The sequence below is a fragment of the Carassius auratus genome, chromosome 9 (assembly GCF_003368295.1).
Source record: "Carassius auratus strain Wakin chromosome 9, ASM336829v1, whole genome shotgun sequence".
Lineage (NCBI taxonomy): Eukaryota > Metazoa > Chordata > Actinopteri > Cypriniformes > Cyprinidae > Carassius > Carassius auratus.
This window is the reverse complement of record NC_039251.1, coordinates 10,542,824-10,561,108: the sequence shown is the minus strand read 5'-3', so window position 1 is coordinate 10,561,108 and position 18,285 is coordinate 10,542,824. Positions and strand designations below refer to the sequence as shown.

General features: G+C 41.4%; 1 protein-coding gene across 29 annotated transcripts in view; it reads right to left on the bottom strand.

Moving 5' to 3' along the window:
* ttn.1 (titin, tandem duplicate 1) overlaps positions 1-18,285 on the bottom strand; it is a 132,785-nt gene that overhangs the window by 25,115 nt on the left and 89,385 nt on the right. For all 29 annotated transcript variants that reach the window (XM_026271330.1, XM_026271300.1, XM_026271311.1 and 26 more), the window contains 3 exons: positions 1,087-18,240; positions 683-979; positions 2-589 (listed from right to left, as the gene is read on the bottom strand). In XM_026271330.1, coding sequence (XP_026127115.1) covers positions 2-589; positions 683-979; positions 1,087-18,240 — 18,039 coding nt within the window. The remainder of the gene's footprint in view (position 1; positions 590-682; positions 980-1,086; positions 18,241-18,285) is intronic.

Sequence of the window (18,285 nt, the reverse complement as noted above, 5' to 3'; positions counted from 1 at the left end):
CTGTATGGAAGCTTCACTGTAACTGACTGAGAATCAATGTGATCACTGATGCCAAAACGGTTCTCAGCTTTAACTCTGAACTGGTATTCTTCTCCCTTTGTAAGTTTGGTGACTTTAACAGTGCTTCTTGCAATTGTGGATGACACTTCTGTCCAGGCTGGAGTACTTGTTTCACGTTTTAGAACAACATAGTTTGTAACAGGACTGCCACCATCATACACAGGTGGGAGCCATTGGAGACACAAACTTGTCTCCCTCACATCACTAACTTTAACAGGCCCGACAGGAGGAGCTGGTCTATCCAGGACCAGTATATTTACAAACATCTTGGTGGTTCCACTTGTGTTTGAGGCAACAATGTCATATCTTCCAGCATCACTTGCAATACTTTCTTTGAGACTGATATTAAGACTTTCAGGGGTTACGTCAAAGCTAAATCTCTTGCCGCACTTAACTGGAGCATTGCCTCTTGACATTGTGACTTTTGGCATTGGTTTACCAGAGAGTGGAAGCTCAAATTTAAGATTTGATCCTGCTCTCACATAAACAGTGTTATGTGGGAAATTCTTCATATCAAACTCAGGCGCATCTGTAAACAATAGTCAAAGAAAATGGACATACAACATTACTAGATTATTTAAATATGATAAACATGGAATTAATTGAACGAACTAACACTCACCAAGTTGATCTTTCACAACCACAGGAATAATCATTTCTTTTGGTTCACTAAGTCCAGCATGATTCTCAGCACGAACTCTGAAAAAGTATTCTGCATTTTCCCTTAGGTTCTTAATAATGTGGGTGTTGGCTTTAACTGTGGCACATTTAACCCACTTCTGTTGGCCCTTTTCAAGCGCATCAATGAGGTAGCTGGTAATTCGGCTTCCACCATCATACTCTGGTTTTGACCATGCAATGGTTATGCTATTCTTTGTTACTGCAGTTACGCCAAGCTTAGCAGGTGGACTTGGTTTTTCTGTTGGTGCAAAGTTGAAATCATATATAAAACACAAAATTAATAAAGTTTTTCTGAAACCTATTATTTTCTCATTTCCAGACAAATAAACATGGAAATAAGTGTACCTGTTATCTTGGTTCCATCTTTAGTTTCAGTGGGTACACCTGTTCCAAACTCATTTTCTCCAGTGACTCTAAAATAGTAGATTGCACCTTCTTGCAAGTCTTCAACCCTGTATGTCAGACTGTGACAGTTGCTTGTTACGCATACCCAGGCCTTTTTGCTTGCTTCACGTTTCTCAACGTGATAAGCCTTAACAACATCTCCTCCATCATTCTCTGGAGGGTCCCAAGTAAATGTTGCAGAATCTTTTGTGACTTCAGTAATTTTCACATTAGTTGGTGGACCAGGGGTATCAAGGACTTTGACTATCATTGGCAAAGATGCTGTTCCAACACCATTGTCCAAAGTGACAATGTATTGTCCAGAGTCATTTCGTGTTGCTTTCTCAATAGTAACAGATGTGCATGTTTCTGTTGTTTCTATGCTTGCCCTTGCTTTGAGATCGACCTCCTCTTTATTCCATGTAACTGAAGGTACTGGCTTGCCTTTAAATAGAGCCGTCAAAGTAAATGAATTACCATGCTTGACAATTAAAGTTTTTCGCATCTCAATGTCAATGTCAAATACAGGTTCCTCCTTTCTCTGAGTTGCTGACTGTGGCTCAGAGACAGGCGACTGTTCACTAACACCAATTTTGTTGATTGCTTTAACAGCAAATACATACTGTACATCAGTTGTAAGACCAGAAACTGTGAATTCACTGCTTTTTGTCATCTGAATAGCCACAATCCATTCCGCATCCTCAGATTTCTTATATTCTACACTGTATCCAAGGATCTGTGCACCACCATCAGATAATGGCTTTTTCCAGGCGATAGTAATAGAATTCTTGGTATGATCCAGAATCTTAGGTTTAGTTGGTGGGGATGGTACCAAAAGTTCATCCTCTGCCCTTGCTGTAAGAGATGAGTCACTGGCTGGACTCAAGCCTGCTGAATTTTCAGCATAAACCCTAAACTCATACTCACATCCTCTTCTTATTTTTGATATTACGGCTGTTAGTTCTTTCACAAGGTCCCTGTTCACACGGACCCAGTGAATACCAGATTTCTCTCGTCTTTCAATTATATATCCAAGGATCTCGCTGCCTCCATCAGATGCTGGTTTTGCCCAAGTTAGCCTCATTTCCTCACTGGTCACACTTGTAATTTCAACATTTGTTGGAGCTCCTGGTATAGTGTATGGTTCAGTGATCTTGACCATTTCACTTTCAAGGGCTTCACCAAGTCCAAACTTGTTGACAGCTAATACTCTGAATATGTACTCATTTCCTTTTAGGAGCTTAGTGACCTTGAATGTTGTAGTTTTAACCTCTCCATGTACAAGTGTCCAGGCCAATCGACTGGTTTCTCGTTTCTGAACAACATAATGTGTTATTTCAGAGCCACCAATTTCTTGTGGTGGTCCCCATGACAGTGTGCACTCCTCTGCTGTGAGACCCGTTACTGACAGTGGTCCTGCTGAAGGTCCTGGTTTATCCAGAATAACACAGTTTACTGGGGTTGTTACACTTCCTGCAACATTCTTTAAAGTCAAAGCGTACTGTCCAGAATCACTCCTTTTGCAGTCTTTAACCACTATCATAGTACTAGTGTCTGTTCCAGTTATCTGAATTCTTGCCTTCTGTTCAATTTCATGTCCATCCTTTGACCAAGATACAACAGGAAGAGGGCGCCCTGCAATGTCAGCATTTATCTTCAGAGTTTCCCCAGCTTTTACTAACACAACATCCTTGAACTTGACATCCATCATAATGCGTGGTGGATCTACATTATCTTTAACTGTAATAGGACCAGTGTTGTCAGATGGCTCACTGAATAGTCCAGCAGCATTCTTTGCGATGACACGGAAATCATACTTCTCATCCAATGTTAGGCCAGTTACATCAAAATAAGTCTCTACAACATTGGTAAAATTGCATCTTATCCAGCGACCCTCTGGGAGATCTCTACGCTCAATTATGTAACCAGTAACTTTGGCTCCACCATCATACTCAGGCTTGGTCCAAGAAAAAGAGACAGAGGATTTGGTCATGCTAGTTACCACAGGCTGACCAGGAGGATCACAGGGATCTCTTGCAGCTATGGGCTCACTGGCTTTGCTTGCTTTGCCAATTCCAGCAATATTTTCAGCATATACACGGAATTCATACATCATACCTTCCTCAATACCAGTTACTTTGAATTCAGTATCCTTGATTATTGTCCTGTTCACCTTTGTCCAAAGAATACTGCTTCTCTCCTTGCGTTCTAAATGATAGCCAAGGACTGTGCTACCACCATCATTAACTGGCTCATTCCATGTGATGAGCATGAAGACCTTGGTGGCATGAGCAGCACGGGGTGTAGAAGGTGGGCCCGGCTGTTTAAATGTGTACTCTGCTGTAATTCCCGGAGAATCAATTGGCTTACCCTTTCCATAACGATTCACTGCATAGATGCGGAACTGGTACTCAGAACCCTGTGTCAATCGAGGTACTTTGACTGAGGTTCTGGCAACATTTGTTGAAACAATCTGCCACTCTGTTGTGTTAGTATCTCTCTTCTCAACAATGTAGTTGTTGATGGAGCATCCACCATCATATTCTGGTGGGGTCCATGACAATGTAATACTGTCTGAAGTCACAGCATCAACCTTCACTGAAGCTGGTGGCCCAGGTTTATCAAGAACAACAATGCTAATGTCTGTGGACTTGGTGCCTGCTGTATTAGCAAGAGTGATTTCATATTTACCAACATGTTCAATAGCAGCTTCTTTAATGACAATTTTGCTAGACACTATTGTGTTGACAATTGAAAGAGATGTTGTTTGCCTTAAAGGAAGGCCATCCTTCTTCCAAGAGACAACTGGCTTAGGCCTGCCTCTCACAGGAACTTCCACAGTAAGATCATCTCCAGCCTTAACACTGTATGTATTGAACAGCAGATGAACAGAGGGTTCAAACTCAATATCTTTAGCTACAACAGGTACACCAAGTTCTTGAGGCTCACTCTTGCCCTTCTCATTCAATGCAATAACCCTGAATGAGTATGTTTCTCCAGGCGTGAGGTTGTTCACAGTAGCCTCTGGAACCTTGACTGTGCAGCTTACACCCCATTTGTCACTACTTTTGGGTTGCATCTCTACATTGTAGCAGAGGATTTTGCTCCCTCCATCGTGGACAGGCTTAACCCAAGTAAGTGTCACACTATTCTTTGAGACATCCACAAGAGTTACTTTTCCGGGAGGCATAGGTACCTGTGCAACCTTTATAGGATTCTTTGTTTCTGCCATCACACCAAAGCCATACTCATTAACAGCACATACACGGAAGTAGAAAATTCCTCCTTCCTGCAGTTCATCAACTTTAAAAGAAGTCTGTGTGCAGTTGCTTGTGACAGTTGTATAAGCTTTTCTTGTAGATTCTCGCTTCTCAACCACGTAATTGGTTATTTTAGCCCCACCATCTGTAAGTGGGGGATCCCAGCAGAGAGTTACCGAATCTTTCTTTACATCTTTCACTTCAAACTTCTGTGGAGTACTTGGTGTATCAAGCACCCTGACATTCACAAACGCAGATTTTGTGCCGCTCTTGTTCTCAAGAGTCAAGTTATATTTTCCACTGTCAAATCTATTGACATTGTCAATTACCAGCATGGTGTATGAACTTGTGCATTCAATCTGAGCACGATCAGTTAAAGGCCCATCCTCCTTTTCCCATTTGACGGATGGCTCAGGTCGACCTCTAATTGTAATGAAAAGACGAAGAGATCCTCCTGCACGAACAGAGACAACTTTCCTAAGGTCTGCATCAAGTTCAATCTCAGGTGCTTCAATCTTTTCAGATGCAGTCACTGATCCATGAACATCAGCAGGCTCACCAACTCCTTCAGAATTAATTGCACAAACACGGAAGTTATATTCAGCATTTTCCTTCAGGTTTTCAACTGTGAGGCGTGTTGCTTGAATACCAGCTGGGGGTGTGCATATGATCCATTCCTCTGAAGAAACCTCTTTCATCTCAACAATATAACCTTTAATATATGCACCACCATCAGTAGCAGGTTTTCCCCAAGACAGAGAGACTGATGAGCTTGTGTGATCTGTCACTTTAGGATGATGAGGTGGACCTGGGGGAGTTGTGGCATTAATTGCTCTATAAAACAGAGATAGGTCACTAAATTCTCCCACACCAGCTTCATTTTCAGCAGACACACGGAACTCATAGAAATGTCCCTCTGACAGACCAGTTACTTTGAAATGCAGATCGGTCAGCTTCTGTCTGTTGCATTTTGTCCACCTTACACCATCTTTGTCACGCTTCTCTAAGTGATAACACTTAATTTCTGATCCACCATCACTCTCAGGGGCAGTCCATGAGAGAGTTATTGAATCCTTTGTAATCTCACTTGCTTCTGGTGTTGATGGCACACTTGGTGGCTTGTATGGATTGCGTGCAATAATTGCCTCAGATTCTAGAGGTTCACCAATGCCATATTTGTTGACAGCCGTAACTCTAAAGATATACTCATCACCTTGTAAGAGCTTGGTCACCTTATAATTTACACTAGGAATGTTAGAATCCACAACAGTCCATGATAGTCTGCTAGTTTCCCTTTTCTCAAGGATATAATGAGAAATATTGGCTCCACCATTCTGCAAGGGCTCAGACCAGGACAGATGGCATTTGTCAGACATGATGCCAGTCACTCGTAGTGGTCCGATTGGTGGACCTGGTCTGTCAAGAACTTTTACGGTTATTGGAATTGTTTTTGTTCCACCACTGTTACTTAATACAAGGGTATAGTCTCCACCATCCAATCTTGTACAATCTTTTATTGTAATAGAAGCACATTTCTGTGTACTTCTTACTTCAATACGCAATGTCTTATCCATTTCCTTTCCTTCTTTTAGCCACTGAATATCAGGTGTTGGTTTACCATGTATATCTGCATCCAAAACTATGTTGTCTCCAGCACTGACAACAATGACATCCTTGTACTTAGGATCCATTGAAACACTTGGAGGTTCAATTTCATCTGTAGCCGTAATTGGTCCAGTGCTGTCTGAAGGCTCGCTGAAGACACCAACTGCATTTCTTGCAATTATTCTAAATTCATATTGATTGTTTACCGTTAAGCCTGTGTTTGTAAATTCTGTCTCAATTACATTGGTAAAATTTGCCCTTATCCATCGACCCTCAGGCAAATCTCTTCTCTCAACAATATATCCAGTCACTTTGCTGCCACCATCATATTGAGGCTTAGACCACTGAATCTTAATGTGGTCCTTTGCTATTGTAACAGCCTCAGGGGTTCCAGGTGGATCACATGGGTCACGGGCAACAAAGCTCTCTGAAACTTTGCTTGCTCTGCCAATACCAACAATGTTTTCTGCATATACCCTGAATTCATATCCAATGCCTTCTTCAAGATTGCATATTTTGAAAACAGTATCAGTAATAAGTGTTTTATTTAGTTTTGTCCATAGAATACTTGTTCTTTCTTTGCTCTCAAGGTGGTAGCCAATCACTGAACTGCCACCATCACTCACTGGTTCATTCCACTCAATTATCATTTGATCCTTGGTGGCAGATTTCACATTTGGAGTACCAGGTGGACCAGGTGGTTTGTAAGGATACTGCACAACAATGGACTTAGAATCCAAAGGAGCCCCCTTACCATATCTGTTCTCAGCAATGACTCTAAACTGATACTCAGCACCTGTTTTCAGCTTGGTAATTTTGAGGGATGTCCTGGCAACTGATCCAGCAACAACTTGCCAAGTAGTTTCAGTGGTGTCTCTCTTTTCAACAATATAATGCTTTACTTGGCAGCCTCCTGTATACTCCGGAGGTTCCCATGAGATGGAAACAGAATTGTTGCTCACTTCGTTTACTTTTATTGGTCCTGTGGGTGGACCAGGTTTATCAAGGATTATGATACTGATATCTTCTGTAACTGCACAAACACTGTTTGTTGCCGTAACTGTATACTTTCCAAGGTCATCTTTACAGGCTTCAGTAATCTGCAGGGTTGTGGATGTTGGTGTAAAGAAAGTAGTAACTCTGGATGTTACTTTAAGTGTCTGTCCATCCTTTGACCAAGTGATCTTTGGTTTTGGACGTCCAAAAACAGGTATTTCAAGTTTGAAATCCTTTCCAGATTTAACACTATATGTATTGAACTGCAAATTTAGGCTTGGTTCAATTGTGAGGTCATTGGCAATAACTGGAGCAGCAAGGGGCTTTGGCTCACTTTTGCCTTTCTCATTGTATGCCAAAACACGGAACAAATATTCCTGACCACCAGTCAGTCCAGTGACTGTTCCCTCACATGTTTTTACATTTGTTGCTACACCCCATTTGTCAGTTCCTTTTGGCTGCATTTCAATCAAGTAGCCTGCAATCCTACTACCTCCATCATGCTCTGGCTTTTCCCAGGCCAGAGATGCACTTACTTTTGTCACATCTGTCAGCATCACCTTTCCAACTGGCTGAGGTACTTCAGATGCCTTTGAAGCAGTTTTTGTTTCAACTGACAAACCAACGCCATATTCATTTTCAGCCATAACTCTGAAATAATACATGGCCCCTTCTGCAAGATTTTCCACCTTATAAGTTGTTTTGCTGCACTTGGTTGTTATATTTGCATAGGCTTTTCTTGTGGATTCACGCTTGTCAACAATATAATTCTTGATCTTTGCACCTCCATCAATAAGTGGTGGTTCCCAAACAAGTGTAACAGAGTCCTTCTTGATATCCTTAACTACAAGATTTAGTGGGGCTCCAGGTGTATCTAACACTTTAACAGCCACAAATTCAGATACAGAGCCACTGCTATTCTGTAGAGTCACAGTGTATTTTCCAGAGTCCCTTCTATCACAGGAGTCAATTGAAAGCTGGGTGAAGTTAAGACCCTTTTCAATTACCGTCTTTTCTGACAGTTCAGCTTCATCTTTAGTCCATTTGATATCTGGCATTGGTCTACCTTTGAATGGTATACTGATTCTCACTGACCCTCCTGCACGAACAATAATGCCTTTCCTTAGTTCTGAATCGAGGTGAATTTCAGGGGTCTCCAGCTTGTCTTCAGGCTTGGCAGTTCCTGGAATAACTGCAGGTTCTCCAACACCTAATTTATTGATGGCACATATTTGAATCTTATATTCTTGTTTTTCTGTTAGCTTAGTGATTTCAAATCTGTTGACACGTAAGCCAGTAGGGGGAGTGCACATAGTCCATTCTTCCTCTTCAGCTTTGCAGGTCTCTACAATATATCCTTGAATTGCACATCCTCCATCATTAAGGGGTTTTCCCCATGCCACTGTAATTGAAGTATTGGTAGTATCAACAACATGTGCATACATGGGTGGGCCAGGTTTGTATTTGGGATCACAAGCCTTGTAGTATGAAGTTGCCAAGCTAGGTTCTCCAATTCCAGCTGCATTTTCAGCTGACACTCTGAATTCGTACTCATGATCCTCAATTAAGCCATGCACTCTGAAGCATACATCAGTTACTTTTTGTCTGTTGCACCTTGTCCATCTAATTCCAGATCTGTCTCTCTTCTCAATGATGTAACCAAGAATTTCACTTCCACCATCAGTATCTGGTGCACTCCAGCAAATAGTCATGGAATCCCTTGCAATATTTGTTACCTCAATAATTTGTGGTGATCCAGGTGGAATAAATGGATCTTTCATTAATACGGATGGTGCTTCAATTGGCTCCCCAACACCATAACTGTTCGCAGCCATGACACGGAATATATATTCATTACCTTCCAGGAGTTTTGTCACTTTGTATGTTGTAGTTTTGCAATCATTACAAACCACAGTCCAAGCAAGTCGACTTGTCTCACGTCTCTCAATAATGTAATGAGTGATAGTGTTTCCTCCATCATCTAGTGGAGCATGCCATATCAGTGTGCATTTATCACTGGACATGCCTGTGACATGAAGAGGCCCTTCTGGTGGACCTGGTTTATCAAGGACTTTCACATGGAACTGAACGGTTTGAGATCCAGCCACATTAGTGAGCTGAAGAGTGTAGTTTCCACCATCTTGTCTGACTGCATCTTTTACTATAATCAATGCTCTGTTGTCAGTGTTCTTGATGTCACATCTTATTGTGTTTTCAAGCTCCTTTTCATTCTTAAACCATTGGATTGCAGGAAGTGGTTTACCATGAACATCAGCATCAAGTTTGAATGTATCTCCTGCATTCACAATTAGAGTCTGAGTGTATTCTGGGTCAATAGAGAACTTTGGTGGCTCTACTTCATCCAATGCAGAAATAGGTCCACTGTTGTATGATGGTTTGCTGATAGTCCCAACTGCATTCTTTGCAATTACCCTGAAGTCATACTTTGCACCTTCTGTAAGCCCAGTGACAGTAAAATTGGTTTCAATAACATTAGTGAAACTTGCTTTCATCCAGCGTCCTTCAGGAAGATCACGTTTCTCAACAGTATAACCAGTGATAACACTTCCACCATCATACTCTGGCTTTGTCCACTGGATAGTTATTGAATTTTTAGTCACATGGACAGCTTCTGGGGTTCCAGGAGGATCACATGGATCCCGAGCAACAAAGCCTTCTGAGATTTTGCTGCATCTTCCAATGCCAACGATATTTTCCGCATACACTCTGAACTCATATTCAACACTTTCCTCTAAAGGACTGGTTTTGAATCTTGTTTCTTGAATCAGTGTCTTATTTATCTTTGTCCACAGAATGCTGTTTCTCTCCTTCCTTTCAAGATGATATCCAATAATGGTGCTGCCGCCATCTGAGACTGGCTCATTCCACTCAACAACCATATGATCCTTTGATAGACATGACACAAATGGAGTTCCTGGTGGTCCTGGTTCTCTATATGGATACTGAGCAACAACAGTTGAAGAGTCCAGAGCATAGCTCTTACCATACCTGTTTTGAGCAATGATTCTGAACTGATATTCAGCACCAGTCTTCAGTCGCACAACTTTAAGTGTTGTTCTTGCTAATGAAATTGCAACATTCTCCCATGTTGTAGAAGTTGTATCTCTCTTTTGCACAATATAATTTGAAATGGGGCAACCACCAGTATACTTTGGAGGATCCCACGACAATGTAGCGCTTGAAACAGTTATCTCATCAAAACGCACAGGGCCAGTTGGTGGGCCAGGTTTATCAAGAGTGATGATTTCAATGGTTGCATCCTTTTGTCCAACAACATTGGAAACGTTTATTCCATACATTCCACCATCTTCTCTCGCTGCTTCTTTGATGCTAAGAACAGTGCTGTGTGGTGTATTAGAAATGTTAACCCTTGTTGTGAACTTAAGGGCTGCACCATCCTTTGTCCATGTAACCTTCGGTTTTGGACGTCCAGAAAATGGGATTTCAACTTGAAGGTCCTTTCCAACAAGAACACTGTAGTTGCTAAATGCAGGTCTTACATCAGGCCCAAAGACAAGGTCCTTTGCTTGCACAGGGACAGCAAGTGTTCTTGGGTCACTCTTTCCTTTTTCATTGATAGCAATTACTCTGAAAGTGTACTCTTCGCCAGGGTTCAAATTACTGATTACAGCTTCCAGTGTTTTTACATTGGCACATCCAGACCATTTATCATTACCCTTGACCTGCATTTCAACAAGGTATTGAATAATTCTACTACCACCATCATGAATCGGCTTTTCCCAAGAAAGAGACACACTTGTTTTAGTAACATCAACAACACTTAATTTTCCAGGACATTGTGGCACCTCTGAAACCTTTAAAGGATCTGTGATATCGGCTGGAAGCCCTATACCATGTTCATTTTCTGCAAGCACTCTAAAATAGTAACTGCAGCCTTCTTGAAGTGGTTCAACTTTCCAAGAGAGTTTGTGGCAGTTTGTGACAACAGCAGAAAATGTTTTTCTTGTGCTCTCACGTTTTTCAACAATGTAATTTTTTATCTTTGCTCCACCATCTAAAATTGGAGGCTCCCATGTAAGAGTAACAGATTCTTTTGTAATTTCTTTAACTTTGAAGTTGAAAGGAGCGCTTGGTGTGTCAAGGACCTTCACAATAATTGCTTCAGATTTTGCACCAGCAGAGTTTTCTGCAGTAACAGTATATTTACCACTGTCTGCCCTGTTGACTTTATCAATCACAAGATAAGTGTGACTGCTGGTGGTCTCAATCTGTGCTGTTTCCTTAACTTGCCCACCATCTTTTTCCCATTTGATTTGTGGTGCTGGTCTTCCTTTGAAAGGGATAAACATTCTAAGGGAACCTCCAGCTTTAATACGTACAAGCTTTCTAAACTCAGCATCAATATCAAGATCTGGTTCCTCAGTTTTGTCCTCTGGCAGTATGGACCCTGCAACATCAGCATGCTCCCCAACACCAACCTTGTTAACCGCACAAACCCTGAATTTATATTCCTGCTTTTCTTTCAGATTTTCCACATTAAAACGTGTCAGTTTAACACCTGTTGGTGGAGTGCAGATTGTCCATTCATCTGTAGCTGCCTTTCCTTCTTCTCCTGGAGTCTTTGTCTCCTCTATGGCTGCTTTTGCTTCACATACTTCAACAATATATCCCTGGATTTCACAGCCACCATCATAAATAGGCTTTCCCCATGCAAGTACAACAGATGATTTGGTCATGTCTAACACTTTTGGATTATGTGGTGGACCTGGCTTGAATACAGGATCCAGGGTTTTATAGAATACAGTTGCAGAACTTGCCTCACTAACTCCAGCAGCATTCTCAGCAGAAACTCTAAATTCGTAGAGGTGGTTCTCCAGGAGTCCAGTAACTTTAAATGTGAGGTTAGTAACTGTTTTCATGTTGCATCTGGTCCATCTAATGCCTTCCTTGTCATGTTTCTCAATAATATAACCAGTGATAGGAGTACCTCCATCATTTGTTGGGGCCTCCCAGGTTATGACCATTGAATCTTTCTTGACATTAGAGACTTCCACTCCTTTTGGTGCATCTGGAGGTGTAAATGGATTCTTGATAACAACTGCACTTGATTGGAGGGGCTCACCAACACCAAATTTGTTTACTGGTAAAACTCTGAAAATATATTCATTTCCTTCTAGTAGTTTCAGTATTTTAAGGTTTAGAGCTTGGAGTTTGGGTTCAACAACTGTCCAAAGTAGTCTGCTAGTCTCTCTTTTTTCAACAATATAATGAGTGATCTCGCTGCCACCATCTTGTTTAGGTGGTTTCCAAGAAAGGCAGCATTGTTCACTAGTTACACCTGTAATATAGATGGGTCCCTCTGGTGGCCCAGGCTTATCAAGGACACAGATATTGACTTGTACAGTCTTCTCTCCTCCTGGATTTTGCAGCAGTAGAGTATATTGACCTCCATCAGCAAGTTTGGCCTCCTTTACAGTCAAACAGGTATAGCTTTCTGTGCTTTTAATTTCACGAGATATGGTGTTTCCAAGTTCCTGCTCACCCTTCATCCAACAGATTGATGGTGTTGGTTTTCCATGAATATCTGCATCAATCTTGAAGTTGTCCCCTGAATTTACAACAATTGTTTGAGTGTACTCTGGATCTATACTGATACGTGGTGGTTCAATCTCATCCTTTGCCATGATAGGTCCAGTACTATATGATGGATCACTAAAAACTCCAGCAGCATTTCTTGCAATGACACGGAACTCATATTTCTCATCCTCAGTAAGACCTGTTGCAGTATACTCAGTCTCTATTATATTGGTGAAATTTGCTTTCATCCAGCGTCCCGCAGGCAGTTCCTTCTTTTCTACAATATATCCAGTGATTTTGCTTCCGCCATCATACTCTGGCTTGGTCCATGCAATTTTAATATAATTCTTTGTGATTCTAACTGCTTCTGGTGTTCCAGGAGGATCACAAGGATCTCTGGCAGTATAGCCCTCTGAGATCTTACTAGCCTTTCCAATGCCAACAATGTTTTCAGCATAAACTCTGAATTCATATTCCATGCCTTCTTCAAGTCCTGTTGTCTTGAAAGTTGTGTCCTGGATTATACTTTTGTTTAATTTCATCCAAAGAATGCTATTTCTCTCTTTTCGCTCAAGGTGATACCCTAAGATTGTACTTCCACCATCAATGACAGGTTCATTCCACACTATCACCATACTATCTTTTGTGGAAGACTGCAAGAAAGGTGTTCCAGGAGGGCCTGGTAATTTGTACGGGTACTGTGCAACTACACACTCAGACACAAGCAGAGGGCTTTTGCCATATCTGTTCTCTGCTGCAATTCTGAATTGATATTCAGAGCCTGTTTTTAGTCTTCCTGCCTTAATTTTAGTTCTTGCTAGATTTGCTGCTACAATCTGCCAATTAGTTGTGGATGTGTCCCTCTTTTCTACTATATAGTTATTAATAGTGCAGCCCCCGTCATACTCTGGTGGCTTCCAAGAAATGGTAACACTGTCAGATGTTACTTCATCAATGTTAACAGGGCCTGTTGGTGGACCAGGTTTGTCAAGAACAACAATTCTAATGTCTGCTTTTGTCTCACCAGCTGTATTTGATAGTTTAATACTATACTGGCCAACATCATCTCTACAGGCCTCTTTGATTACTAAATGCAGCTGTGTATCCGTAGATGAAAAGTTAACTCTGGTTGTTCGTTTAAGTGGAACTGCTTCCTTTAGCCATGAAATGGTAGCTTTGGGACGAGCATTATAAGGAATATCAATTGTCAAATCTTCTCCTGCCAGGACGCTGAATGTGGAGAACAACATCTTAGCAGATGGAGCAATTACAAGGTCTTTGGCAATCACAGGCACACCAATTTGACGAGGATCACTGGTTCCTTTTTCATTCCTTGCAGAAACACGGAACATATACTCTTCACCAGGTACAAGCCCAGTAATAACTGCTTCAGGTACCTTGACAATCACAGCTTGTGTCCATTTTTCACTCCCTTTGCTCTGCATCTCTACAACATATGCCACCACTCTGCTTCCTCCATCATGTTCAGGCTTTTCCCATGATAATGTCACACTTGTCTTTGTGACATCTTGAAGTATAATCTTGCCAGGGGGAAGTGGCTTTTCAGACACTTTAACAGATTCACCAGTCTCCATAGGGAGACCAATGCCATATTCATTTTCTGCCAGAACTCTGAAATAGTAGTTGCATCCTTCTTGGAGCTGGTCAACTGTGTAAGTAGTTTTGTGACAATTGGCATTTACTGTAGCATATGCCTTTCTTGTAGCCTCACGCTTCTCAACAATATAATTCTTAATTTTTGTGCCACCATCATTAAGTGGAGGATCCCATATGAGTGAAACACTTTCTTTAGTGACCTGGCTGATTTTTAGGTTTTGTGGTGCTGCAGGTGTATCTAAAACTCTAACTATTACAGAGACTGTCTTTGTTCCAGAGCTGTTTTCTACAGTCAAATTGTATTTGCCACTGTCAAATCTATTCACATTGGCAATAACCAGTGATGTAAAAGATGATGTTGTCTCAATTGTAGCTCTGTCTAAAGGTTCATCATTCTCTCTTGACCATTTGGCCTCTGGTGTTGGTCTTCCTCTAATTGGCACAAAAAGTCTTAGTGTATTGCATGCTCTGATGTTCACAATCTTACGAAGTTCAGCATCAAGGTCAGCCTCTGGTGGTATGAGTCTTTCCTCTGCTTTAGGTGAACCTGGTACAGGTGCTGCTTCTCCAATACCCTCGCAATTTACAGCTGACACATTAATTTTGTATTCCTGATTTTCCTTAAGATTTGTAATTGTAAATGATGTTCCCTTTACACCCTCTTTAGGGGAGACAATTGTCCATTCTTCTTCAGTTCCAGGGAGACAGGTTTCAAGAATATAGCCAGTAATTTCAGAACCACCATCATAAACTGGTTTGTTCCATGCAAGCGTGATTGAAGAATTTGTTGTGTCCAGGATTCTTGGGTTGCCAGGGGGACCTGGTTTGAAAAGAGTATCTGTAGCCTTGACAAATGGTGAAGAAGGACTTGGTTCACTTATTCCTGCCGCATTTTCAGCAAAAACTCTGAACTCATATTCATGGCCTGGAACAAGAGCAGCAACCTTGAAATGTAAGTCAGTAACATTCCTCTTGTTGCATTTTACCCAACGCAAACTAATCCTGTCTCTTTTCTCAATACGATAGTTGGTGATTTCACTTCCACCATTGCTAGCAGGTGCACCCCAACAGATGACTACTGAATCCTTGGTGACCGCTGTTATCTCAGGTGTTTGTGGAGGATCTGGTCGTACATATGGATTATCTGCAATTATTGCTTCAGACTCAAGAGGTTCTCCAACACCATACTTGTTAACAGCCATAACTCTGAAAATGTATTCGTTTCCTTTGAGCAACTTTGTCACTTGGCACTGATTAACCTGCAATTCAGATGCCACATTTGTCCAAGCAAGCCTGCTTGACTCACGTTTTTCAATAACATAATGTTCGATGTCTGCACCTCCATCATCTGCAGGTGGATTCCATGTTAGCACACATTTTTCAGCTGTAATATCAGAAACTGCCAGAGGTCCCTTAGGTGGTCCTGGTCTATCAAGAACCTTTACATTGAAAACATGCTTAGCAAAGCCACCAACATTTGTTGCTGTCAAAATAAATTCACCACCATCCCTTCTGACAGAATCCTTGTTGATCAAAACTGCTGTAAGTTCTGTCATCTTGATCTGTAGTTTGGATGTGTTTTCAACATCTTTTCCATCTTTCGACCAAACCATGGATGGTAATGGCTGGCCTGCAACATCAGCTTCAAGTTTGAACACCTCTCCAGCTTTGACAAGGACAATATCTTTAAATTTAGCATCAACCATAATCCTTGGTTCTTCAATGTCATCTTTGCAAATAATTGGATCTGATGGATCTGATGGGTTACTAACCGCACCAGCTGAATTTCTTGCAAGTACACGGAATTCATAAGATTCATTTTGTGTTAGACCGCTTATAGTGAAAGTGGTTTCAATGATATTTGTAAAGTTAGCTCTTATCCAGCGTCCAGCTGGAAGATCTCTCTTTTCCACAGTATAGCCAGTAATCTTAAATCCACCATCATACTCTGGCTTTGTCCACTGAATAGTGATGGCATTTTTGGACACATTGATTGGGACAGGTTGACCAGGTGGATCTACTGGATCAAGAGCAAGCATTGGTTCAGAAGCTTTGCTTGGTTTTCCAATTCCAGCTATGTTTTCAGCAATCACACGGAACTCATATGCCACACCATCCTCTAGTCCGGTGGATTTGAACAGATTTCCGATCACAAGTGCCTTGCTGATTCTGTGCCAGACAATACTGCTCCTCTCTTTCCTTTCAACATGGTAACCAATGACCTCGCTTCCACCATCAGAAACAGGCTCATTCCAACCAATTGTCATTGTATCTTTAGTGAAAGTGACGACTTTGGGTGTTCCAGGTGGCCCAGGTACCTTAAATGGATATGCAGCAACCACTGCTTCTGATGTTAATGGTGGCCCTGTTCCATATCTGTTTTTAGCCTTGACGCGGAATTGATATTCAGTTCCTGTTGTTAAACGGGTTGCTTTAAATGTTGTACGAATAATCATTGAGGACAGTTCTACCCATGTCTGGCTAGTAGTTTCCCTTATTTCTACAATATAGTTATTGATTGGTACACCGCCATCATTTTCAGGAGCTTCCCATGAGAACTCAATAAAAGTACGAGATATTTTGTCCAGTTTAATTGGTCCCTTTGGTGGTCCAGGCACATCATGCACTTTTACTGTGATGCTATCAGTAACTGAGCCAACAATGTTCTTTCCTGTCATTGAGTATTTTCCACTGTCACTTCTTAAACATTCATTTATGATCAAGATAGTTGAGGTAGAAGTATTTTCAATCATTGTCCTTTGTGTTAATTTGAGGGCTTGATTGTCTTTCTGCCAAGAAACTGTAGGCTTAGGACGTCCAGAAACGGGAACCTCAACCTTTATATCATCGCCAGCCTTGGCAATAACGGTCTTCTGACACACACCACGGAGATCAAATTCTGGTTCTGAACTTTGTTCTTTGATAACTACAAGCTTGCTTACACGAGGAAGACTTCGCCCTGAACTGTTTACTGCCATTACACGGAATATGTACTCTTCATTTTCGTTAAGATTTTTTACAGTAAAGTCCAACGTTTTCACAGTTGTCACATGGGCCCACTGGTCTGTTCCTTTCTTTTGTGCTTCAATTACATACCCAGTAACCCTACTTCCACCATCATGTTTTGGTTTAGTCCATGCAAGACTAACTGAGTTCTTTGTGACATCAGTAAAAGTGACATTTTCTGGTGGAGCTGGTGCTTGAGATACTCTGATTGGGTCAGGGGTTTCAACTGCTTCACCAATGCCATACTCATTTTCAGCAGAAACCCTGAAATAATATTCCAAACCTTCTGCCAGATCAGGAACTCTGACGGAGCATGTATCACATTTTGTGATTACAGCAGTGTATGCCTTGCGAGTAGACTCTCTCTTCTCAATGATGTAATTAGTTATTTTAGCACCTCCATCAATAAGAGGCATTTCCCATTCCAATGTGATACTCTCTTTGTCAATTGCTTTGGGTTTCAGATTGAGAGGAGGACCAGGGGAGTCCAAAACCCTTACAACCACAGAAGCAGTCTTCTTTCCAGCAGCATTCTCTAATGTTAAATCATATTTCCCTGCATCACGTCTATTACAGTCGGGAATGACCAACAAGGTATAGGATTCAGTACTGTCGATGATTGCACGAGTTTTCAATGGTGAGTCTTCTTTTGTCCAAGTCACTGTAGGGGTTGGGCGTCCTTTAATAGGAATAAATATACGAATAGAGACACCTGCCCTAACAACTAACGTTCTTCTGAGTTCTACATCTAGTTCTAAATCAGGGATTTCTTCATGTTCCACAATTTCAACAAGATCCTTTGTTTGTGCTGGTTCACTAACACCCATTGCATTCATTGCACAAATTCTGAAATGATACTTTGTTCCAGCTTGCAAATTGGGGACAACAAACTCAGTGATCCTCAAAGGCGTAGCAGTATCTTTCACCCATTCTTCTTCTCCCTCCTTTTTGTGCTCAACAAGGTATCCTTTGACTTCCATGCCACCATCAGTAAGTGGTTTGCCCCAGTGCAATTCAGCTGTGGTTTTTGTTGTGTCAGTGACCCTTGGGTTGACTGGAGGACTAGGTACATCTGAAAATTGATAGCATATATGTTAGGCACATCTTTGCTATCATA